The 24,970-nt window shown below is 39.0% G+C and overlaps 1 protein-coding gene across 10 annotated transcripts in view; it reads left to right on the top strand.

Annotated features, from left to right (window-relative positions):
- Window positions 1-24,970, top strand: part of Trpc7 (transient receptor potential cation channel subfamily C member 7) — a 316,931-nt gene that overhangs the window by 227,409 nt on the left and 64,552 nt on the right. For all 10 annotated transcript variants that reach the window (XM_005333202.4, XM_078048930.1, XM_078048914.1 and 7 more), the window contains one exon: window positions 1,733-1,915. In XM_005333202.4, coding sequence (XP_005333259.1) covers window positions 1,733-1,915 — 183 coding nt within the window. The remainder of the gene's footprint in view (window positions 1-1,732; window positions 1,916-24,970) is intronic.

The raw sequence follows: 24,970 nt of genomic DNA on the forward strand, positions 1-24,970 counted from the left end.
GAGCCCAGTGTATTATATGCTGAGATTCCCAACTTTGATTCATCATCACTCTGCAAAATGTTTTAGCCAGGACAAACTCTGGGCAAATTTTACTTGGCATTACCCTTATGGGACCCGAAGGATAGATCCCCAGCCTCCTTCAGACCACACTATTTAGAAACCACATTGGCCTCATTCTCTGCTAACTTTGTGCCTGGTACACAGTAGCTCCTCAATGATGAATAAATGTGAATGGATGGGTGTTAGGGATGGAGAAGCACAGAATACAACTCTTCATGTTACCACCCAACCTTATAGTAGATGACCAAACTTAGAACAATCTAAGTATCTTACCCAAATTTTTCTCCATGACAATCTGCCTAAGCTGAGCAGTCCTTTTTCTACTCATAATTTTCAAAATTTCCTTCTTCTACCTAAATTATACATAAAAATGAAGGGTAGCCATTCTCATCTGAAAATATTTTCATGATCCTTTTCCCTTTCCCAGCAAGCAAGCATTTACTTACCTCTTTCTCTAATGCAAAGTGACATTTTGATGCAGCAGCCCTGGAAGGAGACAAGAATCATTAACTCAGAAAAATAGCTGAGCTCCTGCAGTTTGCCAGGCTCCCACCTATTTGCTGAAGAATCCAGGCTCCAGAAAAGCAAAACTGCTCTCCTATTGCCAACTACTATTTATGAGTCTGAGGGCTGTTGACATTGATTAACATTGAAAGTGACATCTGGTCCTTATGTAGTTTCTAAATAGACTGGTTTCAACCAAGAAAGCAATAAGGAAGCCTCAGGAGGATATATTTGGAGGGAAGTAGTGGTATGAGAGTGACATGAAACATTCTTTTGTCCAACATTTGGGATCATTATCTAAAAATTAAGCTGTGCGTTTGGGAGGAAGAGAAATTGGTGTGTTGCTAAGAAAGGTAGGAAGGAAACTTCTCAAAGATAGTTGGAAAGATACACCTAGGGAAAGGAAAAGAGTATCCCAGGAGCAACTCATTAAAAAAGTGAAACAACAACAAAAAGTTCAAGACTAAAAGTGTCTACTCATCAGTCAAGTAATTTAAGGAGCCATGATTTGCCATACAAATGGATTTGTAATAAGAAAGAATCCTGTAAGGTGTAAATTGCATTGGAGTTTTAAATGTGTAAGTTACAAGCAATTTTCTAGCACATATAAAAAGCATACCTGTTCATAAATTTCTTCCAACTTCAGTGTATCAGCCTTATCTTTCTAGTAAATTCCTATGCAGAGCAGTCACTATTTTAGGTTGGTGCTAAATGAGTAAGGTATTATTTCTAGCATCTTAAAAGTTCATTTCCTTATTACTCCTCCCTTACAATTGGCTAGTAATTAGGCCCAAAGATTTGCTGCTTTGAAAAAGTCTGGATGGGCTATGGTGGGTACTCAAATCATTTAAAGAGCAAACTTAAAAAAAAAAATACATTCCTGGGCCTCATTCCCATGAATTCTACAATTTTAGCATGATCTAAAGTAACTCTAATGCAAGTGATCTATGGACTACATTCTGACAAGTGCTGACTTAGAGAAGATGTCCTCTAGGTTGTGTGTCAAGAGAAACAGCCCTGTCTTCTGAATCCAGCAATTGCCCTTGATTCCAATGTGCTCCATTAAGTTCATACTTGGTGGACAATTGCTGATTGACACTGCTGTGCTGGGCAAGCCGATCTGTGGGGCTCAGTGTGACACACCCCTGATTTTTCTTTATTCTGTTAGAACGATTACAGGAAGTTATCTATGCAATGCAAGGATTTTGTGGTGGGCGTGCTGGACCTGTGCCGAGACACAGAAGAGGTGGAGGCGATTTTAAATGGTGATGTGAACTTCCAAGTCTGGTCCGACCACCACCGTCCAAGTTTGAGCCGGATCAAACTCGCCATTAAATATGAAGTCAAGAAGGTAAGATTTCCCATCTTTCTTGGCCTTTCTGCCTCACTTTAAGGGCAGCTGGCCTAGCTTTGTGCTCATATTCCTGCAAAGAGACTGTGATTACACCCAAATTCTCTCCAGACAGGAAACTGCCAATCTTACAGGGCTGCTCAGATCCCACCACCTTTTCCCATCTCAATTCCCAGCCTCCAAGAGAGAGAGAGGAATCATTAGTCGGTCCATGACTAGACCTTTAATTTGGAGAACAGAAGAGATTTTCAGATTCCAGACTACTGGCAGTAGTGTCACAGTGAGGAATCCCATTACTAGCAAACCAATTCCAAATCTTGAGAAACACATAACTCAGGTCTTTCAATAGCATTAACCGTGCAGAGAATGGTTTAGTGTAAAGGATTTGTGGCAGCCATGGTCCTCAAAGGATTAGAGAAATTCACTTCAAAGTCATATGAAAGCCCTTAGTGGGAAGCTTAAGTAGACTTTCCCAAAAGTAAGCTTGTTCCACCTCCTCAATAGATATCAACATGTCTGAAATGACTCTTGTCACCCAATAACCCTTGCATCTGTACTGTCTGATCAGATTAGGGTCCTAAGGAGCAAAAGTCACTTGTATTTCCATTTTGTATATATTTGAATTCTGTAGAATCTGCTCTGTTGGCTGACATAATTTGTCCTAATGAAAACTGGAAAGCTCAAAAAACCTACATGGTTAAATGTCAGTGGACTTTCCATATGAGCAAGTCATAGTGGATCTGTCTTTGAGGATTTGTGGGGGTTTTTTTGGGGGGGTGGCTATTTCACATGTCAAACATGAAAAGTATTTTTAATACCTCCCAAATTGGCCACTGGACATGTCTCCTCTCCCTTGATTATCTTACTTTGTGTGAGGTCAACCAGTATTCAAGAAATGACATGAATCTGTGGGATTCATCTAGAAAGAGCTTCCAAGTTTGATAAAATCTTTCTGCCATTTTACTTCAATAATAATCACAAATCCTAAGAAAAAAATTGATTTTTTCCTAAGACTCTGAGTCCCAAAGATTATATTGATAAACCATGGAAAAGGTAGCCTTGAGAATCATATTAGAAAGCAGAGAGTTTATTGGGGTGCTTGGAAAAGTCAGATTGTGGTTTCAAGTATAATGATATTTTCTTAGCTCAGGGAAATACATTTTTTTAGACTAAGCCAAGAACTCCCTGATGTTTTTTACCAAAGCATGGCAATCACTTCCTGAAACTGCTGAGATATCCATGCCCTTGAGTTCACATAAGCCTGCTGTGGAGGCTGCACAGCACTAGTAAAGGTGAGCTTGAATTTCCAAAACTGAAAACATTTTCTTCCCTTTCCAAGCCAGAGTATCTTCTTGCCACTTAACACATGGGGAAAGTGAAGATGTCTTTGAAAAGCCAGAGAACAGGAGATGATGCTTGATGTTTGAAAATTTACAGTCACAGTTTCAGCTATTCATGAGCAATTTCAAGAGTCCATGGCATGCAGATATTAGCCATTTTTCTGAAACATAAAATAAGTCTAGCAAAACTGTCATCGATGGTAGAGTACTCAGTAAATCCAGAAGCCTTGCCACTTCCTCACAGCTACATGTTCCCTCTCATTGTCAATTACCAAGTACAAATGGCCCTGATAATGAATGACAAGAAAAAGTGAAGCCCTCCATAAACATGATGGTTTAGTTCAGAATAAAAAGGTTTCATGAGGGAAATTATTTGCTCTAGTGGTATTTTCCAATTAGGAGAGTCATAAATGTCTCAGGAAATATCCATCATGAATGTCAAATGTCTGCTGCCATCCATAGGCAGGAAGATGATCAATGACCAGCATAAAATGCCAGCCTTGCTCATTTCCAGGGGATAAATTCTCTCAAACCATGTATACCATTATGTAATAGTAGGCAGACTCGAAGCTTTCCTTGACATTTATTCTATCATGAATTACTGGTGAAAATATCTAATATCAAAAAGGCATACTAATATTATAATGCACTTCCATTTTTAATTTATTAACTTTACCATGCTTGCATAGGCACAATCTAACCTGGATATTTGAGTTATAAACTAACTAGCACAAAGGCCTATTTACATACTGCCTTTTATACCTGATATAGCTAGAATATTAAACCATAAAAAATTCCTATGGCTCTGTCTACATGGTGTAAAAATCAACCCATTAATCCAGTAATCAAAGAAAACTAGTTTTTCTTGGCAGTTCCTTGAGCTGCTAATGAGGTGTTACCTTAAAAAGAAAAAGAGAGGGAAAGAAAATGTGTTGTATTCAAATTGATTTGGAGACCTTAAGTTAACATAGTCAAACAGATTTCTATGCTTAAAGACATTATTGAGTCCTTAATGTACATCACTACTCTAGAATAAAAAGACCTCCTTCTCCAGGGCCATTTTGGATAACAGTCTTCTCCATCTCTCTATCTCAGCCCCAGGGAATCATACCTAAATCTCCTTCTCAAAGGTCTTCTTCTCATAACATAAACTGACTCTAAATAAATGCATAAGGGATTTCCAGCCCCACCAATTATGAAAACCAAGTCTGGATCCCAATTTGGACCCAGGCTGCACCCCTAAAGGGAACCCAGTGTGTGATGTGCTCAGTGACATGTCACAGACATCCAGACCCAGGTCTTGGTGCCTTGTTCAACTTGTTCAATGGACCAGTTGTCTATTGGAAAACTTGTCTCTCTCTTCTTTGTTGCTTCTCCATCTCTGGACTTACCATAATGATGTTTTCCCTTCCTTCCCCTATATCATCTCTTCTCATTCCTTCCTCCAGTCTGCCTTAATGAGGATCAGGTGAATATCCTAGTCACTACAAGAAAACTATGTGGTCATTAGTCCTGTAGGCTCAATTGTTGAAGGAGCATAGAGCAAAGAAACTCAGAATGTTCTGTTTGCATGACAGAAGCTATAACTTCATCTTAAAAGGAGATGGACATAATTAAGCAAAGGCCTACTACTGAAAAAATATCACAAAGAAGACATGAGACTATTTTTGGCAAAATATATTATTATCAGAACAGAAAGCATATCTGTTATCATGCAGCATCTCCAACAAGGGTAATTAGTTCCATCTAATCAATCATTTTAGCCACCATCCACAGGATCTACAGACACTGACCTTAGCCTGCTAGAGAACCTAAGGAGAATAAGACAGTGTATAAGCTATCAATCTAGTGGGTGAGTTGGGACAAATAACCCATGACGTTAACAGCAGCAACCTCTGCACAGGAGGGAGCCCCTTAACTACTTAACTATCTGAGCAAAGTTAAATTCACAGTCTAATCTCTGTTTCAGACTTCCGGCTGGCTCCCAGTTCTATCATTGTGGGGTGCAGCTTGGCTTGGACTCTGATCATGGTATGAGCCATCCTTCCATTCAGCTGAGAGGCCCCCATCTCCTCAAGAAACAGTTCCACTGCTCCCAAGCCTTCAAGACCCAAGAACTTAGGGGTTATTCCTGACTTTAGAAGCTATTCTCACACAAAATAAGGGTCTGATACATGTCCATGGGGAGGAAGATAAGAGCACAGGGTCCTGGAAAGACCCTACTGTCTCTACCTCAATAACACACTTCCCTTTTTTCCTCATGCTACTGAATTAAGGAAATAGTATTCCCTAAGATTTTCATTCACTTACATATCCCTCATTTAACAAACACCCACTGATGTCTACATATCACCAGTTCTGTGCTCAGCACACTGGAAGACCAAGGCCCAGACCTTTCTCTTGAGGGGCTTATGCAGTGATAGCAGAAATAGTGAACAAAGGATACAATCCTGTCTGAGCAGGGCACACAGGAATGGGAAAGGCACAATATAGAGGCCAAAGGAAACACTAGCTAGCACTGTTTGGGACCTTAGTAAAATTTTCCCAATGTTGTAATTTCACAGAAATATCTGTGGCAGGGTCGGGGGGGGGGGATGAATGGGAAGTGCTAATTAGGATGGCAATTTAGGCAGAGAGAGGTGAAAGCAAAAACCCACAGACCCCTGAGAAAGAGAAGCATGTTCAGAGAATGTGTTTAGAAGAGTGATCCTTCCCTGTGGCTTTATCATTACAGGGAAAGAAATAGGCTGAAATTTTGCCAAGAACCAGCACTTGAAGGCATTCATGCCATGTACTAGCTCCTGGACTTGATAGTACCAAGACTATCCAATAATATTTTCTATGATGATGGAAATGTTCTATTTTCTACTGTCTAATATGGGAGTTATAAGCCTCATATGGCTAATTAGCATTGGATTTGAGGCTGGTGTGATTATGGAACAATTATTTATATCTTTAAAAATTAATTAATTTAAAGTTCAACATGTAGCCTGTGGTTACCAAATTGGACAACATGGCTGTACATCATCATTTGTACCTTCAACAGGCTTTTACTGAATGATTACAAAGTGTGATTTGACAAACACTGGGGACATAGTAATGAATGAAAGTGGCATGATCTTGGCCATCAAGGGGGAAGAAGACCTTAATCAAACCATCACACAAATAACTTGTAATACTCCAATTGTAAGTGTTATAAAGAAAAGAACATGAAATTATGAGAGCTTCTAAAAGCAGACATGACATAAGTAGGGAAGTCAATGAAATTTCTCTAAGGAGCTCATACTTCAAGAGCAAAAGAATATAAACAGTGGTGGGAATGGCATTTCTGGCAGAAAGATCATATTTAAAGTATATCCAAAGGTCCTGAAGTGAAAAGAAACCAAGTAAGATGAACCAAAAGAAAGAGAATGTGACCAAGTTAGAGGGCATGAGAAGTGAGGTGTGGGATGAGGCTAAAGACAGACCAGACAATGCAAAGTGCTAAATGATTTGGTTTTTATTTTTGTTTTGCTTTTGTTGTTGTTGGGTGTTTGCTTTTTGTTTTCTGGTTTTTTATTTTATTTTTTGAGGGCTAATCAAGAGTGATTGTAAAGATTGGGATATCCAGGGAAACAGCTTATCCTCTGAGAAAGTCTTGAAGCAAAAAAGGATGTGGATACAGCATTTTGTTGGATGAAAGAGACCGGATATAGTCAAGATAGGCTAAGTTGTGCTGTGTTTACAAAGAAAACCAACATTGCAGTGACTTCAACAAATTAAGATTTATTCATTGTTTATTCTATTTCCATCTTAGAACAGGATCCACTCAAGGAATCCAAGCCGATAGAATAGCCAACATGTCAAACGTTTCCACCATGCCAGGAGGTAGAAACCTAGAGCCTAGACCTAGAGCCTCATCCCAACAATCACATGCTTTTACCTGGATGTGGCACTCTTTGTTCCTGCTCACTTTATGAAGAATTAGTCAGACCTCCTACCCCACCTCCAGAAGGATCAGGAAGTAGAATCTTGCCATGGTTTGAATGGAGAGAAAAACAGAGCAATTTGGGAAATGGCACTAATGATTACCACAGGAGAAAAGCTGAGGGAATTCATACTGAGAGCTTCAACTTCTCTAAGTAAGAAGCAGAATCACCACCTGAGGTAGAAGGCAGACTGAGGAAGTAAAAAGAAAATAATGTTCATGAAAAGTTCTATTCAGCAGAGAGAGCTGAATAAGACTGCAGACTGTAATCCTTTGTCAGTCGCCTGCATTCTTAATAGAAATGGAAGGACTCCACAAAGGATGGTAACACGCCAAGCCAGTGTTCTCCATAAACTTCTATTTCCTGATGCCAACTTCAAGATTCTTTTATAGATTTGGAGCCAGAAGAACACAAAATGTGTCCCATGGAAGATTCCCCTCAGCGAAGAATGTCAAGGAGGGAGGGCAGTGGTGGAAGGACCATTTCCATCTATATTGCCTGTCCAAAATTGGGCCAAATGATCATCTTATGCACACTTTATAGTCATGCCATAAATGGGCCCATTTTCTACTTGGAAAAACTCCTAGTAGAAAGCAGAATTTGTTGAGTAGAAGTATAATGTTATGGCTGGGAGCCTGGCTGCTTAAGTTCCCATTTAGTAGATATGTGGCTTAAGACAAGGCATTTCATTTGCTAGCCTGCAGGCCTCACAGACAGAGTGGACACTTCTGTAACCCTCAAGAGCCTCTCAGAGACAGAATGATGCCCAGGAGCAGATACACAACTGGCATACATCCTCTCCCTAGTGTGGTGACCATGGGTAGGACACTGGAGAGAGGGTAAATGACCTCTGCTGGGTCCTGTTTCATTTCCTCTGTCTGCACAAAGCACAAGGCAGAGCCAGTGAGCACAAGGGACTTGGGGACATCAGGCCTTTCTAGAGGACATCTGAGGGGCCAGTCAGACACTCACATGCTCTGAGTAGACATTCCCCACTGTGTTTTCCTGCTGAGGCATCATTCTAACAGATGCTCAGAGTTAAGGAGATCAGAGCTGTCACAGACAGTTTGGCCGGTCAGGCACTACCCCAACTGCACTGCATGATGCCAGTAGCTGCCAAACGCTGTTAGTGTCAAAAGCATCAATCATCATCCTCTTTGGGGATTCCTCTGAGCACTTTCATGTCTCTAGCCTGGCCATGTGGCACAAAAATAATCAGTGTATTAATCACCTGGCTCAGAAGGGCTATCTTTTACATGAGGAAGTTTTGTTTTCATCCAACAGAAAATCTTGAGAAACAAAAGAAAAAAATATTATGTAATTGTGATACCTTTTTGCCTGGAAAAATTCCCCAAAGAAAAATAGAACCTATTGGGCAGTGGTAAAATATGTGGCCCAAGCCTGACTGCCCATGTTTGAGTTGCAAGTCTTTTATTTACTAGCTATGTGCCTTTGAACAAATTATTTAATTTCTGCACCTTGATTTTCTCATCCATATAACGGAACAAATTATAGTACCTAATAAACAACAGTCAATATTTCTTACCACACATAATGTCCCTAAGACATGGTAAGTACATAATAAATTAGATAAAGGAAGCTGTTTGCCATCTTGGTTTTATAAGACAACTACCTTTAGGACTAAATCAGCAATTCCCAACCTCAGCACTACTAATATTTAGGCCATATAATTCTTTGCCATGAGGATTCTTCTGCAACTTTACAAGAGTTTTAGCAGAATCCTGGCCTCTACCCAATAGCACCCTCCCCTCAATTTTGTCAACCAAAAAAGTATCCATCCAGACTATCTCTAATGTCTTTGGGGAAATTGGGAAGCCAGAATCATTTCCTGTGAGAACCACTGGGCTAGTTTTCAGGATCTAGGCCATGACCCTTTAACTTTAAGGCTCTGGGGGCAGGGATTGTAATTATATGGGATATACTGTATCTCTCAAGACCAGTGGCTCTCAAATGATGGGCTCAAATTCCAAGTAAGAAAACTACTTGGGAGCTTTGTTAAAAATACCACTGCCTGGAGGACCCCACCCACAGAGTGTCTAATCCAGTTCATCTGGGTGGGCACACAGCAGCTGGTATTTTCTAAAGATGTGCTAATTCTTTCAAATTTTATAAAGATGGAGCTCCTAGAAGGTGGGGGCCTCTCTTCATTTATCTTGATCTCTGATAGCTGATAACAATACACATTCTATATATAATGTACAGCCTCCAATTTGACTAAATGAATAGATGGTATATTCAGTGGGACATAAAGGCTTTACTGCTTCTCCAATTGTAATTCCCACTTGTGATTAAAACCCATTAGAATCCAGGTGATGTTTGAGACTGGCCCCAGAGTTTGGGTCTGTCATATACAGTCCTTCCATTGCCAACTTCATGCTCATTTGGGATTCATAACTTGAAAAGAGTTCTTATTATCCAGGGAAGCCCTAATACAGATTCTGGCCTAGAAGTCTATAGGGAGAGAGCAGAGAAGTGAATGGCTCCCAGAGAATCCTGCATAGTCAAAGAGAGTCACTGAGGACTTTGCTTCCTGAAGGGAGCTCAGATCACTGAGTGAGTGCTTTACTGAGTGCTATGCAGAGGACCTTGAGAGTGCTCCCTCCTCTTATTAGCATTCAGTGCTGCCCCATTCCCACATCCCACCACACTTAGAGTGAAGAGGAAGGGAAGAAAAAGTGTCTGATGCTTTCTCTCTGCCCTTCTTCAGGCATGCTGCAAATCACCTGACAAGACTTTCTCTAATACACTGATAGCACTGTGAATTTGCAAAAGAGATTTCAGATCTTTAAAATAAGGGTTGTCACAGCAGGGCAGAACGTGATTACCTTTGGATGTTTTGCTGCTTTTCATTCAGCTCTTGTCATACATAAATATTTGTGTGAAAGGATAATTCTTCAAAACATTGTTTTTCTCCTTGGTTATTATGTTTCCTAAACCATGTGGAATTGGCTTGTTTAATCAAACTATATTCATTGTGTGCTGTGTTTGTTAAGAAAGTCAGAGTCTGATTACTATTACTTCCTTATTTTGGGATTATCAGGAAGAGAAATTTTTAAGTAGCATTCAAGACAGAAACATACACCCCCTTAATGCCCTCCAGAAAAGATACAGTCAGAAATATTTACTAGCCCAAAGTGGGAAAGATAACAAAAGCCATTTTCAAATTGTCATTTTTATCCCAGAATTAAACAAATCTTAGAAACTACAATCTCCCAGAAGGACCCATGACTAACACCAGTAATTAAGCTAAAGACCAACTGCACATTTCGATCACATTATTTTTGTACTAAATGCTCATAAATAGATTTAGACTTTCAATGAGCATTTTAACTTTCACATATTCCTCCCATTATATGCCAAAGTGCATTATTCTTTTTAACATTCATCTGCCTAAAGTTACTTGCACATTTTCTTGATGGAAGGCAAATTTTGTAAGTATAATTGAGGATGAAAATTTCTGTTTAATAAGGATGCTTTATGTAATCTAAGCCATAGTTATATTATGCCTAGATGATGACAATAGCATATAATTAACAGGTGTGCCTTCCTCTTCTCTTTCCCCTACAAATAGACAGACACATACATACACATACACACACACACACACACACACACACACACACACACACACACCAGGAAAAAAATTAAATAATTGAATTATTTCATGCCCCGGCTTATATCTTTCATCTATAAGCCAGGTATAGTCTGATACTCATCACTACTGGAAGCAGAGCCTAAGATAAGGGCTTTTGTAAATCCTATTTTACTAAATCATGATCTCATGAGAAACCTACATTGAAGGGGCAGAGTAGGATGGGGAAGGAGAAGAAGCTAAATTAAGAGGTGGTTTCAAAGAAGTCCACCCTAGGGGCTGGGGATGTGGCTCAAGTGGTAGCACACTCGCTTGGCATGCGTGAGGCCCGGGTTCGATCCTCAGCACCACATACAAACGGGGATGTTGTGCCTGCCGATAACTAAAAAATAAATATTAAAAAAATTCTCTCTCTCTCTCTCTCTCTCTCTCTCTCTCTCTCTCTCTCTCTCTCTCTCTCCCTCTCTTTAAAAAAAAAAAAGAAGTCCACCCTCAGTTTGATCTCAAGAGGTGCCTTGGAGTGGAGTGTGCAGTAGGTCCACAGATTTGTACCATATTAATGCTAAGAGTTTGTCTTTTATACCTATTTTTATACCTATATCAGTCAGTTACCAGTTGCAGGTCTCCCAAGGGGGAGACATAAATATGAGTATTTCTGGACAAAGTGGTTCCCATTGGCTGGAGGGAATTTCTGAAAAAGAGTGTATCTATGAGCCCTCAGCAGCCAGCACCCCAGCATGTAGGGCTGGGTGTTCTTTCCTAGTAAGAGGGATCTTGGCAAGAAACCAATATCCTCATGCCCTAAAGTACTCAGGTTTCAATCACTAACTATGGCCTACAAGCTGCTGTATGATCTGGCTCCTGCCTTCCTCTTTAACTCATTTTATACCAAAGCCCTTTCCTGCTACCTAATCTCCAGGGGTACTACCTGCCTTTCTGTGCCTTAAACACTCCACACTAGTTTCAAACCCAGTGAAGTTACTGGTCCCTTTCCCGCAGATCTCTGCTGACTGATCCTCCTCGGCATTAAAGACTGAGATCAATGGCCTTCTGACTACCCTGTCTGAACATGGTCACCATCATGTTCTCTTCCTCATTACTCTCTCTCCATCCCGTGCCCTCATTGAATCTTGTTTATTTCTTTTGTTCACTTTGTTTACTGTCCATTTGCCTCAACACAATAAATCCTATATCCCTAGGACAGCTCACCACCCATAACCCTAACCTAGAACAAACGTAGGCCAGAAGATTCTCAAAAATATTTATTGAGTAAGTGAATGAATGAATGAATGAACCATACTTGAGTTTTCTTCCAATTATTTTTCTGAAATACAACATAATCTCAAGTTCAAGGCAAAATGCATTCCTAAAAGCTGTGAAAGAAACCCACAAAGTTATTACATTTGAGGATGTAAATGAGATAAATAGGAAAGTAATACATGATAAATTATTAGATAAGGCATTATTTGTCTCATTCATGAATTCCTATAACTATTGTCATCGACTCTAAGGAAATGCAGATCCTGACTAATGGCTTTATTTTACTTAAAAACAACAAAAAGTCACTTAAATTCAAAATACTATTTAACAAAATTAATAAAACTGGATCTCTAAATTGCATCTGAATAAATCACAAATTAATTTATATTTTTGTAATTATTACATACTTATTAGTATACTTATAATAGATTCATAATATACTTATTACAGAAGTATAATAATTTTGTCACATTGTTTATTAGTGCATTATAGTTGTACCTAATAATGGAATTTGTTGTTACATATTTGTACACACAAAAAAAAAGTATTAAAAATTCATCTTCGTATACTTCCAAATAAACTCATCTGATGCATCACCATCTGAGTACTTTGCCTGCTCTGATTTTGATAGGTGTTATCAGTAGAATAAGCTTGAGGAGTGGTTAATCATGTAGCACCTATTATTTCACCAAATCAGAGGGCAATATAAAGAATAAGGCCTAGACCTCATTTGTCAGGAGTGTCTGCCTAAAGGGTTACGCGATCTGAATCCAGCCACTTATCAAACAATAAGGAGAGATTAATTCAAACAAAAAATGGTTTGGGAAAGTGTCAAGGAAAAAGAGGTAGACTCTACATCAGGCCTTTAAAGGCTAAGAAGAACTCAAAGTTCAGAAGTCAAAGGAAAAGTATAGTACAATCCAGGCAGAGGACACATGAGGGAGGCACAAAAGTATGATAATGTTACAGGACTCAGTGATAGTCTAGGGGTGGGCATATGAAGAGGAGAAGGAAGTAGAAGAACGGGCTCCTGGGGTAGGAGAAAAGATGGCTGGCAAGGGAGGCTAGGCCAGCAGAAGGGGCTATGAAAAGGAGCTGAAGGGAACATCCTCTATTCCATAATGGAAAGGGGATCCTGCATATGGCCTTTGGTGTTTGCATTTCTCATCTTGCTGATTTTATTTATTGCACAAACATCTAAAAAATAAGAAAGATAATTAGAAGAAAAATAAAAATGCATAATGCATGATTGCATTCTTCTAATTCTTTCCCATATACAGATATGTATTTACATACTTAGAGCTGTAAGGGAAATAATTTTGGGATAAAATTCATCAAGCATCAGAATGTAAGCATTTTTCTGTGTTCTCTATAATTCATATTTTTGTTAGAAGACTGATATATCCTTGTTGACATTTTCTCTAGTATTGACCATTCACTTTTTAAATATATTTATATTTTACTATTTTTCCATGCATATAGTTTCCATACATATAGTTTTTCTTTCCTTTTTTCTTTTTCTTTTTTTGTTTTGTTTTTTTTTTTTTTTGCTATTATTTCCTTAAGTTGAATTTCTGAGGGCTAACTCTACTTTGTCAAAGGACATAAATATTTGCTGTTTCTTGCAACACTTTGAAAGCTATTTTCCCAAATATCTATACTAATTTTCAGTGTCATCAGTGGTATAAAACTGAACTGATTTCATCAGTACTTTGCAAGCACAGAGTTCTATTAAGATTTTCCCCCCTAATTTAATATATGCAAAATACTATCTTATGCATATTTTAAAATGCACTCCTTTGATTACTAAGCAAATGAGTATTTTTCTGTGTGAATTCTGACCCTACCACCAAGCTGTCCAAATACCACACTACCAATATCTCTTAGCATTTCCATATTAGAGCCTTACCATTTTCCATGTTGGGTTTTGTGACTCTTGTGCAATATAGAATTTTTTACACATTTGTGGCCAAATTAGTGGTATATCATGACTGTAAGTAGCCCTGCTTCAGTAAGGCTGTTCAAGTAGCAAGGTTTGATGGTATATCCAAGAAGGGGAACTGGCTAATATGCTACTGGAGGAATAAAGTAGAAGGGGATGAGGACCTGCAGGCTATTCTGTGTTCAGGAAGAAATCTGTATAACTGTTACTTGGAGGTAAAAAAAAATAATGCTTTTCAACTCAGGGCACAAAATCAGCCTAGACATTTTTTTTTTTTTTGTACCAGGGATTGAACCCAGGGGCACTAAACCACTGAGTTACATCCCAAGCACTTTAATTAATTATTTATTTTTTGAGAGAGAGGGACTCACTAAGTTTCTTAGGGCTTTGCTAAGTTGCTGAAGCTGGCTTTGAACATGTGATCCTCGGACTCCCAAGTTGCTGGAATTACAGGTGGGTGCCACTGTGTTTGGCTCAGCCTAAACACAGGTATGAGAGTCTGGTCTACCAATGTTAGAATAAACTACTCATATTCCTAAATTACACTAACAGAGGTATACTTTTGGTAAGAGGGCAGGGGGAATTAGAAGTCATTTTGGAACTTGGAGGGCGTTGTGGTAAAATGGACAGCAGAGAGCTCTGAAGAACCCAAAGAAGGCCTAGGCCAATAGTGCATGGGAAATGGATTGGAGCAAAGAACAAAGACAGAGGAAATGGAACTTGGGAGGGATGCTCACAAAGAAGGGAAGTTGAGTGGTTCTCTCTGATTAAGTGCCAGCAAGAGCTGTGTCTCTGCCCTTCTTATACATGCTGCATCCTCACATCAGCCATTGTCATGCTTTCTATTTTACTAATGAAGCAACTGAAACCCAGAGAGGAGGAGCAAGTCACCTAAAGTCCAAGAAGCCAAGCAGGGACTCCTACTCACATCCAGCTTGTTCAAAAGCCTGTACTGAGTTCTGTTCTTAACTTGGTGGACCAGTCAAGTAGGCTGCCAGAGGAATTCCCATGGTGGGGAGAGACAAGTGAACCTGTAGAGAAGGACACTCTTGCTCCAGTCCACCGAGATCCTCAGAATATTACACTCACCAGATCCTCAGCTAGTCTTCCTCATCTAGATCTCCCAGATACTTGCAATTAAATAAACATAGTACTTGCTTTTCTAACAAGGTCCTTCATTTCCTGGGTAAAAAGGAGATGTTAAAGTATTGGTAATTTGGAAGATACTTCCAATGATCATCAGGCTGAATTTAGTGAAATTAAAACCCATTTGGGAGGGTTTTCAAAAACAAATTTTCAACAAATTCATAGTACCAGTTACAGATCCTTAGCTGATAATAAACCACTACCCAGACAAAACTGACTTTGTACTATGAGGAGGGGAACACATTATATATATATATATATATATATATATATATATATATATATATATATATATATTCTATCATAATTGTAATGAGTTTTTAAATTTACAAACAGTATACAAATATCTTGACATTTCTTTACTTGGTAGTTAGAGATGCCTTCCTGAAATAACTGACTACTTCCTAGACAAAGAATTTGTGTTTCTGCTAAACAAATAAGCAAACAACCAAATAACACCTTTCAACATCACATGGAAAAAAGACTCCATTCTGGAGTGTGATTAGAATCATAAGCTCTGGAGCTAGATAATTCTGGGTCACCTTAGACAAATCATTAACCTTGCTTTTCCCTCACCTCTAATGTAGGGATAACCATGCTTCCCTTATAAACTTTCAGTACCTAGTAAGATAGATGCAAGTTCCTAGCACATTACAAGTGTTGTCTTTTAGGAACTATTCTTTTCCATAGCCAGTATTAATTAGGGGACCAAATGCATATCATCTGGGTGGCAGACAAGGCACAACCAACGCCATGTTGCTATACTCTATTACTAGAAAATTCTAACTTTAAACTGTTGTATCATTTTATTATATCACTAAGATTTTATATATTATCTGTATATATGCATATATAATATTAAGTATATAATTACTGGAGAAACAGAAAAACCTGATATGAGTTTGCTTCATGCTTCTCATTGTTAAGAATTCTTACTTCTTAGCTGTTTTTTGATATAGATCCAACTCTGAAGCAGGCACGTCTGAGTTCACATCCTGCCCGTGTGACCGCAAACAAGTCAATTAGCTTTCCTGTGCTTCAGTTTCCTCATTTGAAAAAACAAAAACAAAAAAAAAAGTGCTAATAGTTGGGTTAATTGTCTCTATGTCACAGAATTGTTGCAAGGATTAATCAATCCATGAAAATCATTTAGAGCAGTGTCTAGCACATCATAAGTACTCAATAAATGTAGCTCTCACCATTTTTTGCTTATTCTAAATCATATGATATCTGGCTCAGTGTCTTGCCCAGGTTATCAGGAAATCCTATCTTAGTCAGTCTGGGACATCCTCCTCTGTGTCATACCACAATCCAGAAGACTAACCTGTCCACCTAAAGGAGAACTCTTATCCTGTGCCCTTCTTCTGTGGATACCTGATACCACTAACACTGATCACAATCATCTGGCCCAAGTTGTGTTTCCATTGTATCATTCAACACTTTTTTTTAGTACACACAGTGTCCCAGACAGTGTATTAGATTCTAGGAATACAACAGGGCAAAAAAAAAAAAAAAAAACAGAATCTCTTTCCTCCTGAAGCTTCCAATGAAGAAAGATATCTGGGCCAGACAGGTGCTGAGACCCTCCCCTGAACTTCCACAAAGAAGAACTTTGGCATTGGTCAATCCCTTCCAACACTCTGGAATGACCCCCATTTCAATGTCTATCTACCTCTAGAGCAGAGTTAAAATGGAACCTGATGTCTTTCCACCCCCACAAAAGACTTCCAAACCTCACTCTCTTCCCCCAGTCTCAGGAAGCAAGACTCCAACACAAGAACTATCCTCCAACTCTTTCCTTTCACTGGGCCTCACTCTCCCCAAAGGACTATCTGTGGTCTTCAGAACAATCTCTAAAATCCCCAAACTATGAACTTCTGGAACCACTAGAGCCCAGAGTCCTCCTCACCACCTCCTCAAGAGATAGAAGGCAAAAATGCCATTCATTCTCCCATGACAAGTCTTCAGCCAACAAAACAAGACTGGTTCATCTCCCTGGCAGATTATTCAGACATCAAGTCACACAGAAGGGGTCAAGGAAGGAGAATGTTTAAGACTCAGTGAATGGTAGGCAGCATCTGGGCCACAGAGCTGTCTGAGGGAAAGAAGATACAGAACAGACTCATGAGTTTGATAACCAGAAAGAAATTAACAAGATTTTGAGGCAGCAATTTCAACAGAGTTCAGGAGCCAGATTTCAGATGGCTGAGAGCTGCAAGGAGCATCAAAAACAAAGGTGAGAGTAGCAACAATTAGGAGGGATGCTTCTTCCTCTAAGAAAGGAGAGGGATGCAAGATTAATAGCAGGTAAGGGTTGTTGAGGGCCAGAGAAGGAGCTCTTGCCCAAAGCCCCACCGAGAAGACAAGATGGAATGCTCAGAACTGTAAACTGAAAAGAGGTGTTCAACTTATCTTTTGGTGCATAAAATTTATTGGCTTAGAAAAAATCATTTTATGTACTTATAATTATGTGAATCAAGAAGTCAGGCAGGGCTTAGCTGGGAAGTTCTTATACTAGAATCATTTGCTCAGCTGTATTAAAGTGGTGACTGGGCTGGGATGGAAGATGTCAGAAAGCTACACAAACATGTCTGGCACCTCAGTGCTCCTTCATATGGTCTCCCTTGGTGTAGCCATGTTGAGCTTCCTCACAGCATGGTGGTCTCAGGAGATTTGGACTTCTAAGAGGCTTTCCCAGGAATAATGGTAACTGCTGAAAGATCTCTAATGCTTTTACCTAGCGAGTTTTGCAGCATTACTTCTGCAGCATTCTATTGGTCAAAATAGGTCACTGAAAGTTAGACCAACTCCAAGAGCAGGAAGATAGCATTCCAGAGCAATTGGGATGGAAGATATTGCTGCCATCTTTAGAAATGCCATCCTTTCTGGGAGGAGAGAAGAGTTAGCATTCCTACTGTGGAATCAATGAGATTAGCCACAGGATTCATACATGAATTTATTCTTTCAACAAATATTTGTTGAATTTGCTACCATGTACTGTACACTGTTCTAAGTCCAGATACAATACAGTAAACAAAAAAAGGGTCATTGCTCTTCTATTTTAGTACATTTAATAATCACAGACTTTAAATACATAATCAACTGTGGTAGTTGCTAAGTGATGAGAGATAAAGCCAGGTGAAAGAACAGAAAGGAAATTAATAAGGAATGAAGAACTTATATTTTAGACAGGGTGGTCAAGAAAGGCCTTGATGTACTGGGTAAGGCAGAACACGACTGTAATCCCAGTGGCTGAGGAGGCTGAGGCAGGAGGATCACGATCAAAGCCAGCCTCAGCAAAAGCAAGGTGCTAAGCAACTCAGTGAGACCCTGTCTCTACATAAAATACAAAGTAGGGCTGGGGATATGGCTCAGTGATCAAGTGCCCCTGAGTTCAATCCCTGGTAGGAAAGAAAGAAAGGAAGGAAGGAAGGAAGGAAGGAAGGAAGGAAGGAAGGAAGGAAGGAAGGAAGGAAGGAAGGAAGGAAGGAAAGAAGGAAGGAAGGAAGGAAGGAAGGAAGGAAGGAAGGAAGGAAGGAAGGAAGGAAGGGCCTTGGTGCATTTTAGGAATAGTAAATGGAATAGTAAATCCAGTAGGGCTGGATCATAGAGGGCAAAAGAGAGAATGACTGGATGTAAAGAACCAGATTACCAAAGTCTTTATAGACATAGGAACAAATATGAATTTTTTTCCTAAGCATAATAAATAACCATTTTTCTGGCCTCTTGGACAGATGAATGAGACTCAGTTCTTATCAGAAACCCATCCTTACTAGCCAAATAATGCTCCTTCCCTGCCCTTGGAGAGGCAGGAGGAGGGGAAATTATAAAATCCACCATAAGCCTTGTGTCAACTCATCCTCAGGCCACTGTGCTTCCTTCTGGATCTTAGAGCCTGGGGGTAGTCCTTTGCTGTAGGCTTGATATTATAGTAACTACAAGCCATCCAAATTTGGTCTGGAAAAAAATGTAAAAAAGAATTTTGCATAGCTCCAGATGGCTTTGTTAATTAAATTAAACCCACAACTGGCCCAGGAACTTTCCCCATCATAATTACATTATTGGTCATTAACATTTAAAGAGTCTGCAAACAGAATACTGGATGCTGCAATAAATTATCATTGTCCACTGGGCAGGTTCCATGAATCAGGTGTCCCTGGAGCCTTTTGAGACTGTCTGATGCTATAATTTAAATGGAGGATGTTGTTCTGCTCTTTAGTACATGAGGGTGCAGCAGGAGCAAGTGTGGGTACACAAACCCTACACTATGGCTATCTAACCCATATATCAAAAAGTAAAAGTCTACTACAAGTTTTAATTCCCAAGGCACCTGGCTTTTTCATGTTACATTCAGCCTCCGTCTCAGCATGACTCACAAGTCCTTTAGGGTTTCCCACCTTCTTTCACTCCTGCATGGTCCCTGAGTTACCTATAACTTGTATGACACACTGTGCTCTAAGGCTTCAGTAGCAACAATGACAATTTATTAAGTGTTCAATCTATGTTCTTTACTATGCCAAGTGCTTCTCATTCAATGAGCCTGATAAAACAGATGCAGCTCAGAGGTAACATAACTTGTTAAATATCAGTCAGTCACAGGCAGAGGCAAGATTTAAACCAAGATCTGTCTCCCTTTAGAGCCCAATGCTTTGCTGCTCCTTCTCTTCAGCATGCTCTTCCCAACTCTCTTGGTGGCCTGAGTATAGCCTTCATTACTCAGCACAAAAATTCCTCCCCCAGCAATCCTTTACTCACTGACCCTCTTCATCCCAGCTAGGGCTGGGTTCTACTTCTCTGTGAATTTATGGTATCCTGCCATGGCACTGATTGAACTACATTAAATGTGCCTGTTGGTCTTTTTCCTTTACTAGACTTAGAGGCCATGAGAGCCAGGACATTATTATTGACCTTGGTGTTCCTAGTGCCTAGTTCAGTAGATATCTGCTGAGGAAATGAAACATAAATGATTAGATAAATCTGAGTGTAGGTAGATGTGACTTCAAGTATATTGAAACATTTGTGAGACTCAATCTCAGTTCCCTATTAAGAAGAATATGAATATGATTATAAAGAGAGAGATTATATTTACAATAGCTTAATAAAAAACCATTAAAATAGGAGCAAAATTAACCCAACTCATAAATTTTATATACTGTTTATATCATGGCACAGCACTGGCTCCTAGATGAAAAATGGAACTACTTACTCTCAACTAGCAATCCTAAGGTGCCTAGGGGACCTTTGCATTGGATGCTGAATATTCATGTCTTCATTTGACATCTAAAATCTAGAGGTCACCTGCATGACTAAAATGTGCCTTCACCAGAAATGTTTCCCAGTGTTTGGGATGTGATAAATTTCCACATTTTGCGGGAAAGTGAAGAGAGCAATTGAAATTGTCCAAACTAGAAACACCAGGTGGCACAGTAACCACAAACACTATGAAGAAGGAGGAGGAGGAGGAGGAGGAGGAGGAGGAGGAGGAGGAGGAGGAGGAGGAGGAGATGAAGCCAACATTTACTAAGTGTCACACTTAGATATGTGTCAGGTTCTTTGTCTAATTAACAATGTCTCTTAAAGTATTAGAATAGGAACAGGCAGCATGACATAGAAAATTAGGAGGCATCCCTTAAAAGTGTCCTGTGAGCAATGTATGTGAAGAATTATGGTGGTTGTTGGAGGAGAAGGGATGTTCATTGATAAGCACATTCCTCTATTATTTGCATGGAATCCAGACCACATGAAAAAGAACTTGAGCTGGGTCAAATTTATTGATCAGGTTGGTATTGGGGAGTAGAAGAGCAGGAGATAAAGTTAATTTTTAAGGAAAATTTGAGAGAAAAATTCCCAAAGTAAGCAATTTAGCCAAGACTTAAGTGGGAAGGGTGAACAGTAGTACTGAACTCAGAACCCTCCTCAACCTCCCTTCCCATAAGCCAAGATGAACTCAGTGTGCATCAGGATTTTATACCTCTCTCCATCCAGCCTTAGTGGAAGGCGACCTCACATAGTCAGATGGAGGTAAAATGAAATTAATCAAGTAAAACCCCACTTGGCATCATCAAAAGCAAAAACATGCAGGCCTGAAGCCTGGGAAGAAGAAATTATGGAACAACAGATCATACTTCACCCTGGGCATCATTACCAAAAATTCTGTTGGAGGATTGCCCTTCAGAAAAAAAAAAGGCATGAGAAGAGACTGTCATTCTGTGCAAATAGTGGAGATCTGGAGGTAGGAACAAAGGAGAGCAAATCTAGCCAGCTTTGCAGAGAAAGAAGATACCACAGGCCAAGGAGACATCAAGGTCCAAAGGAATTCAGCACCTTTGCACTACAGGGGTCCCTGCTGGCCCATCAGTAGAATTGCAGGAGAAAGCCTAAGGGCAGAGCTGAGAGTTGAGGGCTGGTCTACTTGGCCAGCAAGGGCCCAGCCTGTGAAGGAGGCTTTGATGCAAACAGAAGCACCAAGTGGAGAGGAGATGCTGGGGCAATAGAGCAAAGTTGTAGACAGAGCAGCAGCTGTTTCTGAGTGCAGGGCTGGCCTACTTCAAATGAAAAGGGAGTTGCTGATGTCTGCACTTAGTATATTTAGGGACAGGTAAAGTGACTTCAGTGAGAACTTTAAGTCAAATGGAAAACATAGGAGGAAGCTATAATTTAAAAAACTTCCCTGCCATCCAGTTTGGAAGGACTCAAGTTTGGGGAATTAAAAACCTTCCCAGACACAGCCTTGACCATCTTGTTTACAGTATCTTCCATTCCCAAAGGCACATAACTGGTATCAACAAGCATGTACTGTGTGTCTGGGAAACAGATAAATGACTTTCAACCACTGAGACTAGGTTTTTTTCTCACCTGCTGCTGAGATCTACGACAGTGGGGCTATACGTGTTATTTCTTATCCTTGAACCAGTAACTTTGCCATTATTTCAGCCTTTATGTCTCATAAGATCAAAATACTGGTAGAAGTAATATTTTATAAATTTGAAAATTCAAAATTTAAATTTAAAATTAGTAGCACTAAATCTTGAGTATATTTCAACCATAAAACTACATATACACATAAACATTAAGTAAAAATAAAATATGTGTAAAATGTTATATATACATCAGCATTATAATATAAATTCACAAAGATGAAATTAATTTTAAAGCATTACTCTAAAATGAAAATTTAAAAATAAAACATAATGTGGTTTTTAAAAGGAAAATTAGTGAATATATCATTGCTGGTTTATATGCACATTCTCTGCAAAAAAAAAAAAATTGGGAAACTTGGAATCACAAAGAGATAAGAAAGCTCCAACTATTGCCCTCTGATTTCTTCATCTGCTTGCAACTCACCTAATATTTAATTTGGTGATATAATTAATTCTTTTTCCCCAATATTGGAATTAAATTCAGGGGTGCTATTACCACTAAGTGACATTCCCTGTCCTTTTAATTTTTTATTTTGAGATAGAGTCTCACTAAGTTGTCCAGGCTGGGCTTGAACTTTTGGTCGTCCTGCCTCAGCCTCCCAAGAAGCTGGAGTTACAGGTATAAACCATCAAATGTGGCTGAGGAAGTCATTTTTAAAACCATATAATCCTCAGTTATATCAGCCTAGAACTACAATTTTTGTATTGTTTGGAAGCTGTGGTTTATATTTGAAGAAAGCATGTGTAGTCTATTTCTGTCTTCTTTCATTTAATTAAATATGGACACAAATTCCCATGCAGATTTCTTGTTTGGATATCAGTAACTTTGGATTTATGTTCTCCCTGTTGATAAAGTGTTTGAACTACAATAATAATTATTTCTTTTATTGATGACCAAGTTTCTTTCTCTACTTAAGAATCATGAAAAATAAACAGGTTCTCAGTGACCATATTTTGGTTGATCAAAACTTTTAATGCATGATATAAGTGATTTATACTTATGATTTTTATTTCATAAATAAAATAGTCCACCAACAAAAAAATAGCATGTTGCTATTTAAGAACTGCACCATAATTTATACCAAAAAAGGAATATGCATTTCCTAAGCCCTTGAAACTTCCCTTGAGTTAGTTATGTTTATGGTCACTTTATAGAGAAGTTAACTGAGAAGTTAAGCTAGTTGGTACCTCACAAGTCATGGATGGGGCTAAGACTGAGCAGGCTGACCACAGAGCCCACATGTCCTCAACTCCATGAATCTTGGTACCCAAAGGACAGAACAGCCAGGAAGATCTGCAGAGTTATGCAAACAACAAGCAACTATCCAATCAAAACTGAGACTTGGGGAACCACCTGGAACTGCAGCTCTTCCTACTAAGACATCAGAGTCAGGTGTGATTTGGCAAAGGGCCTGAGACTCTAATTTGTTCCCTTAGCAGAGAAGTTTTTTGAGCATCGTTGGCACTATTCAAGGCTGTAAATCTGGGCTTAGGTGGCCTCTACATTTACTTAGTTCCTGGCAAAGTGGTGACCAGAAACTTGAGCCATCACAGAATCAGTCACTGCTACTCCTTTCCACAAGTAGAAGAAAAAATCCCAGGATTTCATCTTTAGCATGACCTCTCACTCCTTTTAAGAGGATAGAGTTGTTAAAAGCATTAACTTTGAGTCTTTCTTCTGTGTATTCCTGATCTTTTTCTCCACTGAGACTAATAGGTAGAAATGAAGAGACATGGGAGTTCTAACATACCTTGGATGGTGAGATCATCTGCCTTTGCAGACTTGAAGAAATCATGGTCCTTTGTGCTTTGGTATGTCTGACTGAGTTTTATCTCCCTTGTGGAAATACAGATAATAGTTCAAAAACATTATGTTTGAAGTCAAATTGGCTTTTAATAAACAATCACTTTTGTGACTGATTGCAGGGTAGTTACTTAGTCTGTGTCTTATGCCCCATATTTAAAATAAGTATTTAATAATATGAACATCAAGGAGGTGATGCAAGGGTTTTCTATGAATTGGATATGGTTTGAGTGTGTACCTGCAGAGTTCATGTGCTAGAAACTTGGTTGTCAGTGTGCCAATATTGAGAGGTAGTAGAACCTTTAAGAGATGAAGTCTAGTGCAAGTTAATTAGGCATTGGGAACATAACCCTCAGAAGGGATTGAAGCTGGCTTTGAAGAATAAATTATTTCTCAAAAGATTGGGTTGTGATAAAAGAGCAAGTCTGGCCCACTCCCTGGTCTCTGGTTTCCTGTCTCACCATGTGATCTCTCCTGCTTTACATGCTCCCATGATGATGTCATCTGCCATACTGTGATATAACCAAAAACTCCTCATCAGAAGCAGAACTGATGGGGCCACCCAAGCTTTGACTTACAACCTTTAAAATTATGAGCTAAATAAACCTCTTTGTACCCAGCTTCAAGTAGTTTGTTATAGTAACTGAAAGCAGACTAATACAGGATTAAGTAATACAATGACTGTTAAGCACAAAGTCTGGCAGAAAAGAGTGCTCAAAAAAATTAGTTATTCCTTATCATAGTAATTATTATTATTATTATTATTATATAAATATTTGAATTGATATTAAAATATTGAATTTATATAAGCCTTCAGTGGTACATAATGTACAGAGAAATTAAATAATCCTCATTTGATCAAGAAATGATCCTCAACACCTATTTTAGAATTATATTTCAATCTTTTGCACAAGACAAGAGCCCCATTTAGTTTTCATCATCTCTCCTTATCTACTTTTTAGTAAAGACGTGAAGACAGTTAAGTGTTCATCAGACCTTGAGTAATAGAGGATTTGTCATATTTTGAAACTATTCTGGGATGATGAGTCACAGGGAAAATCA

Source organism: Ictidomys tridecemlineatus, chromosome 1 (assembly GCF_052094955.1).
Source record: "Ictidomys tridecemlineatus isolate mIctTri1 chromosome 1, mIctTri1.hap1, whole genome shotgun sequence".
NCBI classification, from domain to species: domain Eukaryota; kingdom Metazoa; phylum Chordata; class Mammalia; order Rodentia; family Sciuridae; genus Ictidomys; species Ictidomys tridecemlineatus.